This window comes from Carettochelys insculpta, chromosome 2, assembly GCF_033958435.1.
Source record: "Carettochelys insculpta isolate YL-2023 chromosome 2, ASM3395843v1, whole genome shotgun sequence".
NCBI classification, from domain to species: Eukaryota; Metazoa; Chordata; order Testudines; family Carettochelyidae; genus Carettochelys; species Carettochelys insculpta.
The window spans coordinates 66659609-66679704 of record NC_134138.1 but is presented as its reverse complement, the minus strand read 5'-3'; the positions used below and the strand labels follow the sequence as shown (position 1 = coordinate 66679704).

Genomic DNA, 20096 nt, shown 5'->3' with positions numbered 1-20096 from the left:
ATATATAATAGTGTCACGAAAACTCAGAGGAAAAATTAAAAAGCAGACCGAAAAGAGCTATATGCTTTAAATTGTATGAATAGTTGTAGAAGGTTGGCCTGCCCCCTTTGCAGGGCTAGGAAACCCAGAGGTAGCCACCCCCACTTAATTAGCTCCACCCTGCTATGCCTGGGTTGGGTACAGAATTTAAAAATGGAGGAAGCCAAACAGTTAGGGGCTGAAACTGGATCTGAGAGGTGCCACCAGCAGTGGTGGTCATAAGAATATAAGAACAAGCATATTGGGTCAGATCAAAGATCCACGTAGCCCAGTATCCTGTCCAGCGGCCAATGCCAGGGGCTTCAGTGGTCGGGCCCTATGAAATTCACTGTCCAGTTTGTTCAATTTTATAGCCATAGGATTTTAAAAAAATCTTAAATTTCATGAGTTCCACCATTCCTGACTAAAAGAACGAACCGTGGGGGGTGGGGGTGGGTTGCAAGATTGTTGTATGGGGTGGGGGTTGCAGTACTGCTACCCTTACTTCTGCGCTCTGCAGTGCTGCCTTCAGAGCTGGGCAGTAGGAGAGCAACAGCTTCTGACTGGGAGCCCAGTTTTGAAGGCAGTGCTGTCGCCATGAGGACTTCAGCAATAAGGATGGCAGGGTACAGTACTGACACCCTTACTTCTGCACTGCTTCTTGCAGAGCAGGGAGCCTCAGTCAGCAACTGCCATTCTCCAGCCACCCTGTTCTGAAGGCCGCAGCACAGATGGAAGGGTGGCAAGACATAGTATCGCCCTCCTCACTGTCACATTGCTGATGACAAGTACTGCCTTCAGAGCAGGGCACCCTGCCAGTAGCCACCTCTCTCTGGCCTTCCAGCTCAGAAGGCGCCCCAAAAGTAAGGCGGCAAAACCACAACCCCCTTGAAATAACCTTGCAACATCCTTTTGGATCAGGATCCCCAGTTTGAGAAATGCTGGTCTTCCCCCATGAAATCTGCATAGCATAGAGTAAAAGCATAGAAAAGGCCAGATTTCATGGTAAGAGACCGGATTTCACAGTCTGTGATGCATTTTTCATGGCCGTGAATTTGGTAGGGCCTTTTCCCAAGGAAATGAACAGAGCAGATAACCATCAAGCGATTCATCTCTATTGCCCGTTCCCAGCTTCTGGCAAACAGACGCTAAGCACACCATCCCTACCCACCCTGGCTAACAGCCATTGATGGACCTAACCTCTGTGAATGTATCTAGTTTATTTATTTATTTTTTGGACTCAGTTATCAGCCATACAGCAATAAAACATTCTCTCTCCACATGTACACATAATTGAATCAACAAAATTATATTTCCAATAACAGAGTTAGTACAGAGGGGGTACATGTAACATTAGTCTGGATCACAGCATATTTTGGCAGGACAGGAAATGACACGGTGGACAAGTCAACTAAAAACACTGAAAGAAATGGAAAGACTGACACAGAAATACACTCAGATAAACAGGAATTCAAAAGCCCAGGGAAGAAAATTTAACAGTGGAGTGGCCAAAAATTTGGATCAATTAAAAAAAAAAAAGAAGAAGAATTTTTGAACTGTGTTGTAGAGTTAAGGACATACTTCTGGGTCCGGAGTATCAAGTGATTTTGTTTAGAATACTGACTGGCAATTATGGCTTATAGCAGAAATAAGTTTTTTGAATAAAGAACCAAAAAAAAGATGGACTATGTGCACACTACAACTGATCACCTTTTATGGATTTATAAAGGATTTGATGAAGGAAGGGAAAAATAAAATAGTTATATTGCAAAAATATGGGGAAATTGCAATTGCATTAGAAAGGCGTTACCTGAAAGTCACAGGGCAGAACGAGAGAGTGCGAATAGCTAACTATTTAGGCGAAATCGTCTCAGAGAGGTAGGTGTGTTAGTCTGTAGTTTCACAAAAAACCAAGCATTTCTGTAGCACCTTAAAGACTAACACATTCATTTATCTGTTTAGGAGAGTATAGTAGTGGTGCCCATAGACTATTCACTTAACTCTGCTTTGACTTTAGTGGGTGGGGGCAGGAGGCAGAGGGAGACGGGTAAGGGCTGGCTGGGGAAGAGAGTAGAGTGAGCTCATGAAACAAGGAGCCAAGGAAGCAGTCTGGGATTGGTATAGCAGAAGAGAAAGAGGGAGCATCGGGGAGTTCCAATGGAGAAGTTGTTAAGGGAAGCAATGGGAACCAGCTAAGGAAAAGAACGTTTCCAGGGAGAAAGCTCTGGGAGGTAGGGCTCAGTTAAAAGCATAAGAAAGAATCCTGCAGCAGGCTATGAAGCAGGAGGAAATGAGAGGCAAAAGGGAAAAATGCTCTGGGAGCTATAACCCAGGGTACACTGAAGAACTGTTTTGTTGTTTTTGCTTATGTCTGAAAAAGAAAAGTGCCTGTAAAGAGACTGTGGGTCTGGCAGTGGGTCCTTCGTGGGCTGAAGAAAAACTAGTATTTTACAGTTTTTTTCTTGCAAATAGTTCATACTGTGACTATAGAAGAGAAATAATGAAGTGACAAAAATTATCCCATTCTTCCTCTGTGCCTTAGGCAATGTCCCGTATCAAACAGTTAATAGACACAGAAGTAAATAAAATAAAAATGTTATTGGAACTATAAAAGAGTATAGATTGCACAGTATTGAGTCTCTTTTACTTTTTAATGCTCCTCTGTTTTGTTTTGGTGCTTTGCTACCTTATGAAATGATATTGTGAGAGGCTGTGGAAGTTAATTATTATTCCAAACCTGCTGAGGCTTCAAATTGACTTGAAAGATTGATGTGTTTCTGTTAAAATGTTTATTTAAAATCATTTTAAAGGATCTTCTTAAAAGTTAATAGCTACCATCTCATTTAAAACATAATGGATCTAGTATAGCTTTCTGACACGTGTAATTCAGACGTAACTCTTATGAAATAAAATTATTCATGTATAAACCTGAGGTGACAAAAATAATTTTTTTATTAAAAAATATTTCTCTCAGGTACTGTTTTTCTTTCTACTAACTTAATATTTTGTATTTGTAATAAGACAAGACAGGCCGTGTATTACTATCAAATGTAATGTCTCGGCATCCATTTTGTCTAACAATCACTAAATTGTATCACCATTATACTATGCTACATTACTGTTATATCATTATATTATATCAGTATCATACTGTGCAACCTGCCTTTTGTAGTGTCTATCAAATCATAAAAATAATGATCAAAGTGAAAAAAGTGTCAAAACATACATTGTTACCACATGGCAACTACTGTATGTATGTCAAACTCTAGTCATTTAACCCCAGGAAATGTGTGTCTGTGTGCTTTCTTCCCAATGGTCTGAACGTATAGCCTGGTCAAATTGCCATTGAGACACTGTGATAGCTGCTAGTAGGAAAGGGGATAAACAGTCACCTATTACTTACATACTTTCCTCATTGTCTAAATTGTCCAACATTTGGAAGTTAATTCTGCAGCCCCTTCTCTTGGTCAGTAGAACTCCCTCACATGACCACTCCCACTGAAGTCAGTGGGCCTACTTGTAAAGTACTATCCTGCGTAAGAGTTGCAGAAATGGGCTCTCATTAGGGTAATCATATTTCCCAAGGGGAAAATCGGACATTGTCTCGGGCTGGCCCAAGGCCTCCCCATCCCTCTGTGAGGCTGAGGTCACTGAAACTCTGCCTCCTCACTCTCCCCTCACCCCTTGTCAGGTTGAGGTCACTTGTCACTGCAACCCTCCCCACAAGAGACTGTTGCTTGTCCCTGGAACCCTGCTTGGCCTCTCCAAGGTGCTGCCTCCTGCCTTTGCAAGGGGCTGACTTTTGTTTTTTTCTCTCATTTTCCTCCATACCACAGCCCGGGTTTTTGACAAAGGTAGGCATTTGGCTCACTTGCTCTTGCAACTGGATCAACTTGCTACAAATTTGCTCTTCTGCCAAAAAAAAGTCAGGACAGCTCCTCCAAGGCTTACAAAAGGGCCAAATGGGAACTATGTTTACCCTAGCTCTCATGGAAAATAAGAGACTGTTCTTCCTCCATTTATGAACAGCAATGGGCAGGGCTGCTGATGAGGGGGTAGAGAGACAATTTCCTCCCCCCCCACCCGGCTCCTTTGAAATGGTGTGGCAGTGGTGCTCAGGCTGCCCACGGCTGTTGGGGGGAAGGGCCCAGTGCCACAATACCAGGGGTGCTGAGGGCTAATGGCTCTTGGCTCTGCCTTGTTTGCTCTTGGCTCTGCACCTTCAAGGCACAGAGCCAGCCCCCCTGGCCCCCCCTTATCCCAGTGCCCGTGGTGCCTGTTGGCACTGCTGGCAATGGGAATTCCCCTTTTTCTAAAACTAATCTGGCCCATTGGAGAGGTATTTCGAGAGGTGCTGTATCTGTAGCTACCATTCCAGCCATGTGCTACCAGGCTAGCTTTCCAGTCCCTCCTCTAAAGTTTTTATTCCTGTAATCTGTGGTCCTCCTCCCCTCCATCCATGAAGGCTGATACATGCATTGAAGAGAAACATACTCACTAGTTTAAAAGCCTCTGAGTGTACTGGGGTTTCACTGTCCTAGTGATTGATAACACAGACATGTACAGTAGTGATTATCTCTAGAAAACTCCTCCTCTAGGCACAACACAGCTGCAGAGATACTTTTATTTTATCAAAATGTATTCATGTGGTAGAAAAATGAATAGCTGCAATCCGAATGAAAGTAAATTTTACCTTCAGAAGATTATTACGGGTTGTCAGGAAGATGCAGCTGACGAGTTTAAAGCACAAAACAAAAATAACATATCTCCCTACACTAAGAAGCTGAAGATAATTTTATTTTATTTTATTTTTGCTGCAGAGCAAAATGTCATATTAAAGGAAAAATACTTTAAACATTTTTCTTGTTGAACAGAACTAGACTTACTGGGAACCAAAAGAGAAAAAAACATAAAAAGCATATGAATGCTTTCCACAGCTCTTTGCAAAGCAATGCCTTAGACATCACATGCCTCATTGTGGTGACAGCAGGCTACTACACCTACTTCTTTACCATTTGCTTAAGAGTTCATCCATTAAAAATTACAGTCATAATTCAGGCATGATCCCACAAGCCCATGCTACTGTGCACAGAGCTTAGCTTCATGGAAATCCACTTGCACTAGTAAACACTGTGGCTAGTAGCAAGTATTTGCAGACTCAGGCAGAAATATATAGCCAGAGGCAGTCTGAGTATTAGATTTGGCTGAGATTTTGTGTTATAATTTCAAATAAAATATTCAGAGTAAGGCTAGAAGAGAGCTCATTTATGACTATATATGACATGGTATAACCTGAGGTACATCCTTCATATCAAATGGCAAGACTTGGTCACAAATGAGGAGCTCTGGATCAGAGCAGGGCAAGAACCACTTGACGTTCAAATCAGGAGAAGAAAGTGGTGATGGCTAGTTCACACTCTCAGAAAACCGTCATTCAGCAGAGTCTGTCAAGCTCTCACATGGAACCCGCAAGGCAAATTCAAGAGAGGAAGATCGCAGACAACATGGAGAAAATCTGCAGACATTGCAAGACAACAACTGGGGTGCTCCTGGTGTCATCAAGAAGTTCTGTCCTGAGACAGAGTGAAGTGGAGGAGACTTGTAGACGACCTGTGCTCCATGAGGAGTACAAGGGTTTGAGTCATAACAAAGGCCACACAGAGATGTGCACGCACATGCATATATGCACACGTACATTTACAAGAGCTTCACCCAAAGGGAAAGAGAAGAAGAAGACTCTGTATTGCAGAAAGGTAGGTATGAGCCTGCACCAAATTTTCAGAGGAAAACATTTTGAGCTGTACAGAGTGGGACCATCTTCACACAAAGGGGACAGACTCAGACACGAAAGGCATTATCTGCTCAACAGCTGTGGAGCTGGTTGAAATGTTCCACCACTGCTGAAAATCTTAGCTTCAGGGGGAGGATTCCCTCCAGTGGCATCGAGCCCCACGGGTCCATTGCTGGGCACAGAGGGGTTTCAGTGGGGGGGGCCAGTTGAAGTAGTCCCCCCGCATATCTTAGCCGCTGAGAGAACCACAAACTCCATGCTGGGCTATTTGTAATGAGCAGATGCACTCACAGTGCTAATAGCAAAGAAAGACAGACATTTCTCAGGCTCTCATACAAACGTGAGTCCACAGCCACAGGCTTGCTGCTCCCGCTTTGAAATTCACGGTCTTTCTGTTATCTAATTCCTGTGCCTGTGGAGAGCAGCAGTCAGAGCAGAGCACTGAGGGGCATTGTGGGTTACATATGGGACACTTCTGGAGGCTAATACATTTGATTTTAAGATGTGGTGCTTCCACACTGGCCTCTAATTGAACTTTTGACTTTGAGCTTGACACTGTACCCGTCAGATACCAATGATATTGTAATATCAACATTAGCACTCCCTAAATCGAGCTAGTGGTATTTACAGTGAAGACAGTCACACGGTAATATCAAGCGAACCGCCTTAAATTCGAATTTATCTCCTAGTGTAGATGCAGCCTGAAACAGAGAGGAGCCCTCGTGTGAATTGACTGTGATAGCCACTTTACACAGAATTTCCGGATGCACACAGAAATGAACCGAAATGGTATATTACAATAACATTTTGCTTTCATGCTAAAATACATTTAAAGATGAAAATAATCTTTCATGAATACAAGTTTAATTTTTATTTTCCTTCCAGCTCAAATGAAACAGGAGGAGGCAAAAAATGGCAGATGAGAATAATCTGTTTTTTCTATCCAGAAAAACAGCAAGCAGCTTGATAATGCAGAGAATTACACCACTCTACCAGAACATGACACCTCCCCCACTTTTCCTCACACTCCGAAGTCATAATTTTTTTCTGCTTTAGAAAGGGAAGCATAAATTATAACTCTTGTCTTGTATAGCTACACTGCTCAGACTGAAGTTTGCTGTCACACTAGACAGCCACAAACTGTATTTAGTATTAATGGGTTACAGATTAAACCTTGGTTCCAGCGGGGTTTACCCACAACCAGTTGCATGTTAACCGTAACTTGTCCCTGGGTGCCATGGCAGCAAAGCTGTAGTCAACATCACATTGGTTAACAGGACTCCTCAAGGTTGTTTTTAACTAGGCCTCGGTAGAGATCCTCCATTCCACAAGCACACTCTCCCGAGCTGAGAAAGCCTGAATGAGATGCCTTCAGTAGCAATCAAAGTTTTTCTCAGTTTGGTCACATGGGTTGCTATGGAGCCCTTCCCTGATTATGGCCTGCACTTTTTGTCTCCAGTTTTCTCAGCTGTAGCAAAAATAGAGAATAACTTCCCAGTTTCTGAAAATCACGTTGTTCTAGAGTAACTGGTCCTCTAAGAGAAGATGGGCATAGCTCTTCCATCCCTGCATTAGTTGCAGCAGATTTCCTGGCCTTCCCTGCTTAAGATCAGTGTAGAGACAGAGTGTACAGATGTCCAGAAAATTCATCCTAGTGGAGTGAGTTTTTCTAAATGCAGATGGTACTTCAGAAGGGATGGATGGCCTGCTGCTGGACTCTGTACACACTTATAGAGGAGTCTTACCAACAACAGAAAATTGCAAAGCGCTGAGAGCATATTGAAACTTGCAGTGCTTCTGGAGATCTTGTTACAATGGCTAATTATTTATTGGGAAAATTTCATCCCAATCAAAATATTTTAAAAGTTCATAATATTTTTATTTACTTTGGCCAGAGATGGACACTATAGTGATTCATTCCTTTAATTGTTGTTTTTAAATTGGTATTACCCAGTGGTTTGAAGAAGGGGGATAGAAGGAATGAAGCACATGGACAAATATGATGCAGGAGAAAGAGTGACAGACACATTCATACATTCATTTTGCCCAAACAAATTCTGAGCTGCACACATTTCAGTTAAACACAGAAAGCATATGTCTGATATTTAGTAAAACAATGGACCTAGCAGTCTACTCTTCAAAGGCCTCAAATAACAGGAGCAAATTCATATGTAAGTTACTTCCTACTGTGAACTTTAAGAGAAACCTGATCCTAGCTTCCTAACTGTAAAATGCATGTAAAGCTCTAAATTAAAAAGATAGGGAGTGGAAAGAGAGCCTCAGACTGCTTATTTGCTATACCTTCCGTCCAATCATTTCAAGACTGGGACTTCGCTCCCAATCCTGCAGGCTGGTCTGCACTTGCAAATTCTTATACCATCATAGACTCCTACTAAAATATGCCTTCCTTACACAATAAAAATGGGTGACTGGCTATGAGCAGCAACACTACAAAGCCATACCAATGTTGCTGTACTTCCTATATTGCTAGGATTTCTTGAGCCATATTCTCTGATTTTTTGTTTTTTTTTTTTTGGTACTCCAGTGAGCAAAGCTGTTCTATCATTCTTTCCCAGGAAATTTTGGGAGAACTTGTCTGTCCTTCTGGGCATGTGAGGGAATTATGGGAGGGCACTGGAGGACTAGCACCCTGTGCATGGTTTAACCTGCTTCCTCACTTCAAAGTGGACAGGTTACCAATCTGATGGAAAACCTCTCTCTGTCTTTAGACTACACTCCCTTTTAGCTACCTGGTGTGGCTTGAAAGTAGCACTAAATTTGGGTTTATAGTATATTGTGTGTGCATGGGACAGGGGAGTGGGAAGAACAGCACCTGAAAGAGCCCAAGTTAACACTGTAGTGAATATATCCTTAAAGTCAATCGCACTAATGCATGGATGGAGGATGGGGACTGTGGTGTCTGACTTTGTGTTAGCATCTTGCAGGATCAGGAGTTACCACAATGATAATAGTCCAGAAAACCAGAGGCAACTTTGCTGAGTAAGAGAAAGTATTGCTACAGTGTGAACTCAAAGGAGCCTGAAGGAAGGAGGAAAATGAATTCTATAAGAGACACTTACACTCAAAGTTACAGTAGTAGTTTAGGATCATTTGTATAGTGAACATTGCTTGATTCCTTAACTTGTGCTGATCCACAGTGACTGTTTGGCAGGAAAGACCCTGGGCCTTCAGTAAAAGCTTGCAAATTTGTCATGTGTCTGAACTGAGCCCCAAGTGAAAATGGGAGTAAGACATGGAAAAGAATACAGATGTATGGGAGCATGGAGGTGAAATGCTGAATTTTAGCTGGTTTCATTTCACTGCTGCATTGTTTGAAGAATGGCAAAGAGAACCAGAGTGTATTTGTAAGCATGTATGTGCTCTTTAGACTTCAGATAAAGCAAGGTTGAGGGGGAAAAGCCATCAAGTCAGGTGGGGCCAAAGCAAAATTAATGAAACATTGACTACTTCTACACTAGAAGCACCTGTCTACAGAAGTTACTGTCAGAAGAGATGTTCCAACAAAACTTCTGTCAACAGATCGTGTCTACACATAAAAGTGGATCGATCTTTTGACCTGCTCTGTTGACAAAAGTGCCCCCTGGAGCATCTACACACCTTTTTAGTCAACAAAACACATTTTGCGTGTAGATGCGCCACAAGTTTTGTTGACAAAACTCCAGGTTTGGCTACAAAACTCTCTAGTGTAGACATAGCCATTGAGTGTTCTGAGAACCCAGAATTCATCATTTTGGTCCAAATTCATCCTGGTGTTATTCCACTCGCTCCACATGAATTACACCTGGAGGAAGTTGTCTTTTTCGCTTTCAGTTTTAAGAGAAAGGATATTGTCAAATTACTGCACAAAAATAAGTGCTGTGTTTGGCATTGATTTATCTAGGCATTACTAACACATCAGGCTTCACAGTGTGAATAGACTGAAAGACTCCCATTCCAAATCTCTGCCAATACCTGCAGAGCATGTTTCAGTGAGTGCCTAGCTTTGTTTAGGGCAGCAATATCACTCAGGTTTGGATCTACTGCCCCAGAAGTATCATGCAATGGTGGCAAGACTAAATCTGAGTGATGCTGTGACCCCACATGCCAGGTTATAATGCCTGGATCAGGGAGCTGGACCTAGCATTGTGCTATGGGGTGACTGCAGGGTGGCAAACTTCTGAAGTACTATCCTGCGAATCCTCTACAGCCTTCCCACAATGCACTGTCGGTTATGAGCCACAGTTTAGGGAGCACTGCTCTAAAGCCAAAATACTTTAAGGCACTGAACACTTACTTCTTTGACAAACCATTGGCAGAAGGCAGGACCAATCCATTCTCTTGCATGAATGCCACAGTCTATCCAGACAGCTCTCTTGTAAGGCCGTGATCTTTTACCTAACTACAAAAGTAAATGTTCAGTGTTACCCCAGCAGGTCTTAATGCTTATTGATGGTTACTGACAAACAAGAACAGAAATGAACACAATTTATGAAATACATGGGACATTTTGAACTTTTGTTGTAAATAGTTACAAAAGAGATACAGCTCTGTTATTATGAATGGGAATTCATCCATGCAGATCATGTCAAGGTTACAAACTGGAGAACTGCAAAAGTAACAGGAAAATTAAAACTATCAACTCCTATTATATTGAGGAGGGAAAAAAAAGCCTTTATATGTTACTTGGAACAGGGCTAGGAAATGTATATTTGGGGAGTAGTCTTAAGATTTCCAGGATATCATCATATGATATGACATCAGGTTTTAAGAAATTAGTGGGAACGGATTCAAGGAAAATATATTTAAAAGTTCTGGCTTTTCCTTTTTAGGCCTTGGATAATTTTGAGCATTGTATCCCAGCATTTCAATATCAACAGCTCAACCACAATTATGTGTGGCATAATGTTCACAAGAAATCCAGGGTTTCTTGGGGTCCATCTATGCTTGAGTGTAACCATCCTAGAATTCAGCTATAAACACAGAACCTTCCAACTTCCTTGCAGCCCAGTCCTGCTTGCTTTACTCATGCAAATAAAAGGAATGCATGAAGAGATAAAGCCTGCAGAATTTGGCTCTTAACTTTCTAAAATGTGAACTTTTTTCACAAAAGATTATTACATTGATCATTAGGGGCCTGATCCAGAAAGTTGCTGAGTTCCCTCAAATCCTGCTGACTTCATTAGGAGATGCAGGTGCTCAGAAGCTCTCACATAAACATGGTCTGTGAAACAGGTGTTTGATTTTGGCTTCAGGTGATTGATATAATTACTTTCACTTGTTTATCTTTACCTTTAGTACAAACAGCGGTCTCCCCTCATATGATTTTCCAACAGAGAACATATGAACAAGATCTGAATGAGTTTTGTTCAGACGATACATCCAACTCTGAATCTGAAAGTACATAGAATCACTGCCTCAGTCATTAACCATTCTGGGAAAGAGCTGTTAAAGGGAAGCAGGGAGGGTGGGAGGAAGGCTAGTAAGACCTGTCAAGAATATGTTTTGTTTTCCAGCTGTGTGCTGTCTGTCCTTTAAATTGTGAGCAATGTGGGGGAAGGGAATGGAACTGTCTCCTTTGTTCCATGTCTGCAGAGTGCCCAGTGCATTGGGGCCTGGAACCTTTAATAGGGCTCGGATGTGTTATTCTAATACTACATGTATTACTATGACTAAGCCCTCAAGCAACCTCTAGCCTCCCCCACTAGAAACATCAAGAATTTGGAAGTATGTCTGCCTTGAAGATCCCTCCCACAAAGCAGCATGGAGGAAGCAATCCAGTTAGCTTCTCTCTGGGAGATCAAATGAAAATTCTCTGAAGAGACTAGAAGCTGAATGGAGAAAGAAGGTCATTGAGTATCCCTTCAGGAAGTTGTCACCACGTAAAGATGGAAAATGGACTTGCTGGGAGAAGGAAGGGGAGCAGTAGAAAATATTAATATCAACAGTTTCATTGGTGTGCTTTGAATGGATAGGATATCACTGTTATAGCTCAGGCCCTGCAAACTGAACTTGGTGGGTTTGTTTCTAGTGCAAACTGAAATAGGTGGATATCGCAGAGCTGTATCTAACACCATCTGTGCTGACAGCAGTAGCTTCTGTACTGGCATGCATGTTTCCAAATGGGAGGATTGATTTCGCCTTCTTCCGCTCTCTACTCAATGTCTCAGAGCCCGATGCTGAAGAGGCTCTGCATGTACACCTTCAAAGGAGGCCAAGCAATAGCAACAGGTCATGGCACAGTTAAAAATAATTTTTCACAAGAAAATAAGCAGAAATTTAAAACCTCTCACTTGGAGATCATCTCCTTGGGCTCCAGAGATAGATTCATAGAATCACAGAATCCTAGAAATGTAGCACTGGAAAGGGACTCAAGAGGTAATCTAGTCCAGCTCCCAGCATTGAGGCAGGACCATGTAATCCTTGACTGTCCCTTACAGGTGTTTGTCCAAACTGTTTTCAAAAACCTCCAGTGATGGAAACTCCCTAACCTCCTTTGGACAATGATTCTACACCCTAACTACTCTTCAGTTTTTCCTAATATCTAATCTATACCTCCCTTGCTGCAGATCAAGCCCATTATTTCTTGTGCTAACTGAAGAGGATGTGGAGGTTACTTATATTACTTAATACTTATATTTCTTCTTATCAGCTCCCCACTCAGTCTTCTGTTCTCCTGACTAAACATGCCCAGTTTTTAACCATTTCCTCACAGAGCAGGTTTTCTAAATTTTGTATCACTTTTATTGTTCTCTAGACTTTTTCCAGTTTGTCCACCTCTTTTTTAAAAGAGTCTGCAATAATGCCAAATAGTGTGGGACAACTACCTCCAGTGTCTTCCCTATGAGAATCCTTAACACAGTGCAAAATATTAGCTTTTTTTTTTCAATTGCATCACATCGTGACTCGTATTCAATTTGTGATTCACTATAACCCTCAGAACCCATTCAGCTGTACTACAGCCTACTCAATTATTACACATTTTGCAGTTGCGTTTTTAAGTTTTGCTTCCTAAGTGAAGTATTTTGCATTTGTCTTTAATGAATTTTATGTTGTAGATTTCAGACTGATTCTCTAATTTATCAAGATTATTTGAATTCTAACCATGTCTTCCAAAGTGCTTGCAACCCCTCCCAGTCCTTGGGGTCATCCACAAATCTTATAACCACACTCTCCGCTCCATTACTGAACTCATTAATGAAAGGACTGACTGTGTCGGAGCCAGGACTGACTCTTGTTAAGATCCATTTAGATACACTTTTGCAGTTTGACAGCAAACCATTGATAACTAATTTGAGTACAGTCTTTCAACCAGTCGTGCACTCGCCTTACAGTAATTTAATTCAGAACACATTTTCCTGGGATGCTTCTGAGAATGGCATATTGAATTGTGTCACAAACCTTATCAATATAATAACACAATTCCTTTGAATGAGAAGGGAATTTGACTCCTAATAATAATTTGATTAATATAACTAGTGCCTCTTTTTCTTTCTCTATTGGTTCACTGAAATCCATGGAAATATGTCACTTAGAAAGCTTTAAGATTTGGGCTCTTTGGAGAGGAACCATTATCTGAACACTTTTATCTCTTTGAGCTCAGTCTTGCAGGCACTTAACCATGTGAAAATATATTCATCACAAGTAGACCTGTGGACTTCAATGAGACTTCTAATGTGGATAAGGTAACCATGTCCCCAGATTCTTAAGTCAAAAGAATTTAAGTCAAAGTCATGTTAACAATGGCTAGTTTAAAACAAGTTCCTAAGGTAATCAGTTACATTTTTAAAAAGGTAAAGGAACATAAGAACTGTGGCAGGGTATCCCTGGGTTTGGCCAAGTTTCCATGCCTCTCCTTTTGGCTGGAGGGGTTAGGCTGCACCTGCCTCTGCCAATCTGGGCTGGCTGATCAGTCCTTTCCCCACTTTTCCACAGCCAGGGCTTCAGTCTCGCTGATGGAGGGAAGCCTGGACATTCTCTCCTTGAGACTCCCTTTCCCCTTTGTTGTCTTTTGTCGATGTTTTCTCTCCTTCTGTCTCATCTCCTCTTACTTCAACCACCTCCGCTTCCCTACCCTGCCCACCTATTCTCCCCTTCTCCCTTGACTGGCACTGCTTTGTAAACCCTGCTCACACTCCAGCAGTAAGGTCAGCTGGGCCTCATTAATTAATAGCTGCCACTCCCTATTGCCTCCACTTGGGAGCTTAACTGGCTCTTGCTTTTCTTCCCCTATCCCAGGCTGCGTCTGGAGTTCCCTTTCACCTTTCCACCTGGGGGCTTCTGGCTTAACCCTGTTATAGAACAAAAGACTAGCCATTCTGGGTCAGACTTTATGTCCATCTAGCTCAATATCCTATCTTACAATAGTGGCCAGAACCCAATACTTCAAAGGGAATGGACGGAAGAGGACAATTTTTGTCCTGTTGTCTAGTCCCAGCCTCTGCCAGTCAGAGGTCTAAGGATATTCAGAACATGGCTTTTTATCCCTGATCATCTTGGCTAATAGTCACTGATGGATCTAGCCTGCATGAATTTACTTATTCTTTTTTGAGCCCATCTGTACTTTTGGCCTTTACTACATCCTCTGGCAAAAAGTACAACAGGTTGACTGTGCATTATGTGAAGTAGTACTCAACTATTGCTTATTTTAAACCTTCTGCCTATGACTTTTCCTAGGTAAAGCCAGCTCTTGTGTTTTGTGAAGGGGTGAATGACAAGTCCTTATTCACTTTCTTCACACCATTCATAATTTTATATATGTCCCTCATCTCCCTCTTTAGTTGACACTTTTCTAAGCTGAACAGGCTTAGTTTTCTTACTGGCTACAGTTACACTAGTGAGTTTTGTAGACAAACCCCTGGTTTTGTTGACAAAACTGGTGGAACATTCACACACCAAATGCATTTTGTTGACAGTTTGTCAACAAAACTCAGCGCTTTCGCTGGCAGTAATCTGCCTCTCAGCCACGAGGCATAATGCTGCTGTAGACAGATTCTCTCAACAAAAAAGCTCTGTGGATGCTCTAGGGGGACCTTCTCTCTTCAGACAAGGCATCCACAACAATGGGCAGCCCTGTCTGCTGGGCTTCCAGGTGCCTGTTTTGTCAAGAGAGCAGTCGGGCACTCTGGCTGCTCTGTCGACAGAGCAGAACACCCTTCTGATTGGCTTTCATGTGTGGCCGCACTCTCTTGACAGAAGTTTTGTTGGGAAATCTCTGTTTTGTACAGTTGGGCATTTTTCTTGCCCTTCACTGAACCCTTTCCGATTCCAATATATCTGTTTTTTTAGATGCCAAGGCTTGAAAGAAAATATTATAATTAATAATGGATTCAAATAAACTTTCAATGGTCTATATAATTTATTTTATATTATATAAAACATTTTGAAAACTTGTTGAATATATATTTGACTTTTACTAGCCTCGCTATTAATCAAGCTCTGAACACACTTCTAAATGGTTTTGGTGAAATCTTAGCCTTGCTGACGTGAATAGGAGTTTACAGACACCATTTTTATTTTCAACATACTTCTTCCAGTGAGTGATACACTTCATAATTATATCCTGATACTGATCTTCGATTCCTATCTGATCGTAAACCACTTTGTTTTTCTATCGCTTTTTGTAGATCAGCTATGATGATCCTAGATTGAAAAGAAAGCAGTATTATTAAATGGCAGGAGTAAAATACAGTGCAGTGCAAAAATAAATATCAGATTTGAAGAGAAATGCAGCAACAATAAGAATGTGCTGATGTTATACCATCCTTTATCATTTTAGCAATACAATTTTGCAGCCTTATTACAACAGATGCTGCCAAATAGTAGTCCAATTGCTTTGAAACATAACAGTGCTTTAAAAACAAAGGGAGCTTGTTCTTAAGTGAATGAAACAGAAAGATGGAAACAACTTAGCCTACATGAAAAAAAATCAGTGTTTTAATTTCAGTGTATTCAAGATATGCTTATGTGGCAGCACTTGTGGCCTACTTTTATACATGGAAGAAACACCTGTAAACACCTGTAAAATATGCATGCCTATGTTTTCTCTTTGTGTCAGAGTGCTGAATCATACATAAGGATACAGGGGTCAGATACAAAAACAACACTAGACTTGGACATTGGAACTATTCCATTTAAAGGAAAATGAACGCGCAAATTTTAACTTGGCTTATTATGTCTATTTATTCTACAGTTCATCTATGAAATATTCATCTTGCAGTCAGTCATTTTAGAAGGGCTTAGCAAAAAAAGTGACATAAAACTAAATGTACTGCCACAAACTTACACATTAGAGACAGTGAGAGGGAGCTGGTAAATTGAAACATAAATGCAGGAGCACCAAGGTATAGGAAAAAAAGCTCTTCTTTTTTTTCTGCCAAGACCAAAGCATTGCAGAGAAAGGTCACTAACTCATGGAAAGAAGTCTGTCCATTATGGTTAGGTTGACCATCCACCTTGTTCTGGCTGGGACAGCTCTGTATTTTGGGCATGGAAAGCATCCTGATTTGTTTTAACAAAGGGTCTAATTGCCACGGATTCGGCTGCTGCCCGGTTCCCAGCTTCCGGCGGCTCTGGGGAGGCAGGAAGACTACCAGCATGGCTGCCACTGGTTCCCAGCTCCATGTGGATTGGGAGATATGGAATCCGGACTGGCGTGGCTGCCACCCAGCTCCCTGTGGCTTGTGGAAGACAGGATCTTCGCCAGCAACACTGCAGTCCTGTTCCCAGTGTCCCGAGGCATGGGGAAGCTGGGGAGGTCCCCCGTGGAGTGGCAGCTCTGTTCCCAGCACCCCAAGAAATGGGGCAACTGGGAGCCACAGCTGCCCTCCCCAACTCCTGGGGCCAGGGAGTACCCTTCCCAGCAGGGTGGCAGCCCCCATAGGGCAGCCACCACCTGAGTAAGGTGACCATCCATCCTGTTTTGGCTGGGACAGTTGTATTTTAGGCACTAGGAAGGTGTCATCACCCCCACAAGGGTGTCTTGTATTTGGCCTAGGGAGACACGGTCACCCTAAATATGGTGGCAGACACCCAAGGCAAGATTCTGACCACACAATATAGGTTGCACTTCCCTGGCCCAGCATGATCAGGACCTGACATGATCTGAACAAGAGAATTTGCTGGACCAGGGGAGGTCCTTTGCGTGGGCTTCCAAGCAGCCTGTCTGCTCCCCACCCCCACTGGGCTGCTGGTTCAACTGCTAGAGAGGCTGGCAGGACTTGGCCTTGGCCTGCTTTGCTGCGGGCAGCGCCAGCCCCACCCCTACGCTGCCCCCTGCAGGGCTGCCAGGGGATGCTGGCTCTCCTGGTCCCAGCCCCATGGGACTGCTGGGGGATGCCAGCTCCTCCAGCCCCTGCCCTAGCTGCCCCCTGGGGGGCTACAGGGGATCTCTGGCCCTGGCCCCAGGGGGCTCCTGAGGGAAGCTGGCTCCTCCAGCCCTGCACCACTGCCCCCATGGGGCTGCAGAGGGTTGGCAGCTCTGGCCTGCCCTCCAGTCCAGGCTTTTTAGTCCAGGATTGTCATCTTTTTTTACAGGCTTTTGCTGAGACAAGGAACACTGCAGGCATATGAATGCAAGAAAGTGGACATGTCAATTCCTATACAAAAATGTAACATGGAAGTTAAACATAGTTATAAAAGAAAACCTTAATCATCTCATTTTAGAATACAAGAAAAACTGCCACAATATAGGGACCATAGCAAAACAGCTCTGAGATCAGGTTATCTGACCTTCATACTTAATTGTTTTACATATGCTTTTATCTTCAGGACTACACGTTTTCACAATTTGAGATCACCGTAACCTATAAAAATGATCAAAGCGCCAGAGACTTCCAGTCAAAGTCTAACGCATCCTTTACAATCATTAATATTTTATTCACATTGGGATAAGTACAATTAGCCCCACATAGGACCTGATTTAACAAATTACTTATGTGCATGCTTAGTTAAGAATAATCATCTAAGGCAGTGTTTCCCAAAGCGTAGTACGTGAAAGGATTTCAAGGGGTACATGGCAGAAAATGAATGACTAAAAATCAGCAGTAAAGCACTGGGATAGCACTGGGAGAGGGGGTTACGTCAACTAGGCTGAAGTCCCAAAAGGGGTACACAAACGTTTTAAGTTTGGGAAACTCTCATCTAAGGGCTTCACTTAAAGTTAAAACTATAGGTGCCTTGCCGAATCCAGACCTTAACCCCAACATCACCCTTCATCTCTCCATAAAGAATATGATCAATACAATTTGAAATGTTCCAGAATTTTTAACACTTCTGTGGCTTGTGATACATAGTCTTTGTTCTATGTGACCACTATTGTGAGCAGAACAGACAGTTATAAAACAAATCAATGTATTCCTTTATATAATTAATGAAGCATGTGGGCTCTCTCATTTACAGTATACTTATAAACAAACCCAACTCCTGTTAAGTGTATGTCGAAGCATAGCCGACTCTATAATTAGGAGCAGTAATTATCATGTTTCTCACAATAGATGCAATTTTACATGCATTCCAGACACACTAGCCTGTACTCGAAAGGAGGCCTTTCAATTAAACCGCTTGCCCTCGGAGACTCTATTGTCCTATAAAATGTCTGTCTTCTTGTGACTATTTAACTGTCAGTCAGACAAACTGAAAATACGCTGTGCTGTAACAGTGTGTTTGAAACACGCTTGTTACAATAGATATAAACCTTCAAAAGAGGTCAGATCCCAAATTCCACCAGCATAACTCACAGCAAATGAAATGGTAGCTCACGTGTATTTGATGGAAGCTTGTTGCAGGAAGGGTAGCAGAATTTGTGACTTGTTCCCAGGAACATGGACATCTGTGACTGTACCCACTGAGATGTGGAAGATGCTGCTGGGCTGCCACAGATCCACCTGTAGTGCAGGAACCAACCTGTAATTCATATTTATTCAGAGTAGGTGGGGAAATCCAGGAGATAGTTTGATTATAATTATCAACTGTGTATCTAACACGGCATACTGTTTAGCACCATTGGTGTACAAGTGCTTATTTTGCTGGTCAAATACTATCTACATACAGAAGATAGATAATAACTCAAACTTTATTTTTGATACATAAATTTTTTACTTTCAGTTTAACTAATTTTTGGCCTCTTCTTGGTCTGAACTACCTACCAACCATAATTCAAGAAAAGTTAAATATCCATCACGTTTCTGCTTTCCTTGTGTAAGTTCCTGTCAAAATCCCTCAAAATATTGCACATTCTTTCAATATCAGCTTCCCTATAGTCAGCAACTTTTATTTTTCAATAGGACAATGCAAGGAAAGAAAACTCCAGAGAAATGGAAAGTTTTCATGAAGTGGGGTACTTGCAAAGTGCTTACTAAAGTTCTGCAATTCCATATGGTAAGAAACATGGCAGCAGTACAACACACATTTCAATGCAGATTAACCAGGGCTACAAAGTGAGTCAAGATTTAAGAGATGGGCTTATGGAAGACATAATGCGTCAGATTGAGGAGAGGACTTGAAAAGATTACAGTATGAAACAGAGTAAAATGATTCAGAAAGCAAAAGTGAAGATTAAAGTGAAAAGCAGGTTTCATATAAGGTTGGGATTGATGATAATTATTTTAAGTACACAGGGACAAACAAAAATCAGAGATATACTATGGCTGTGATTTTCTTCAGCGTCTAGATGTCTTAGGCTTTTTTTGAAAATCCAAGCCTAAGAGCTTTAAGAATATGGAAAAAGTAATTTCTGCCAAAAAGACAAATGCTGCTAACCAAACTAATCTTTCGGTAAGATAGGATCATGCTAAATATGGACACAAATTGGTGAAGTAAGGAAGGGAAGAATGATACAGGAATTGCATCAAAACAGGTAGTTAGGCATCAGAATGTCTGAAGTTAAGCCATACTGAAACGCAAAATGAGGCCCAGCCAATAATTTGAGAGGAAATAACTAAATCATCATAAAGCAGATGTATTAAATCTTTTTTGTAAACATGGGAACTACCAACGGACTAAACAGAAGTTAATATACAATTGAAATAGGTGCTGGTAGCCTATTTTTGGCAAGCAAATCTTGTGTGGGTCTTCACAGTCACAGTAGATGCTGTAAATGAAGTCCTCAATTGAAACTATAAAGGGCGCGATCCATAGTCTATGCAGACTGAAGGATGCCTACTACTACTGTAATAAATCTGAAAAAGGCTTGGCATAGTTTCATCCCAGAATGTAAACTTTTTAGAAGCATATAGAAGTCTGAAAACTGGTGATTATAATTAAAACTGTTCTGCAAACTGACGTACAGTGG

At 41.8% G+C, this 20096-nt stretch overlaps 1 protein-coding gene across 1 annotated transcript in view; it reads right to left on the bottom strand.

Moving 5' to 3' along the window:
- CPA6 (carboxypeptidase A6) overlaps positions 1 to 20096 on the bottom strand; it is a 46365-nt gene that overhangs the window by 14855 nt on the left and 11414 nt on the right. The window contains exons 3-6 of the mRNA XM_074986663.1: positions 18566 to 18690; positions 15334 to 15448; positions 11099 to 11200; positions 10104 to 10208 (exon numbers count right to left, since the gene is read on the bottom strand). Coding sequence (XP_074842764.1) covers positions 10104 to 10208; positions 11099 to 11200; positions 15334 to 15448; positions 18566 to 18690 — 447 coding nt within the window. The remainder of the gene's footprint in view (positions 1 to 10103; positions 10209 to 11098; positions 11201 to 15333; positions 15449 to 18565; positions 18691 to 20096) is intronic.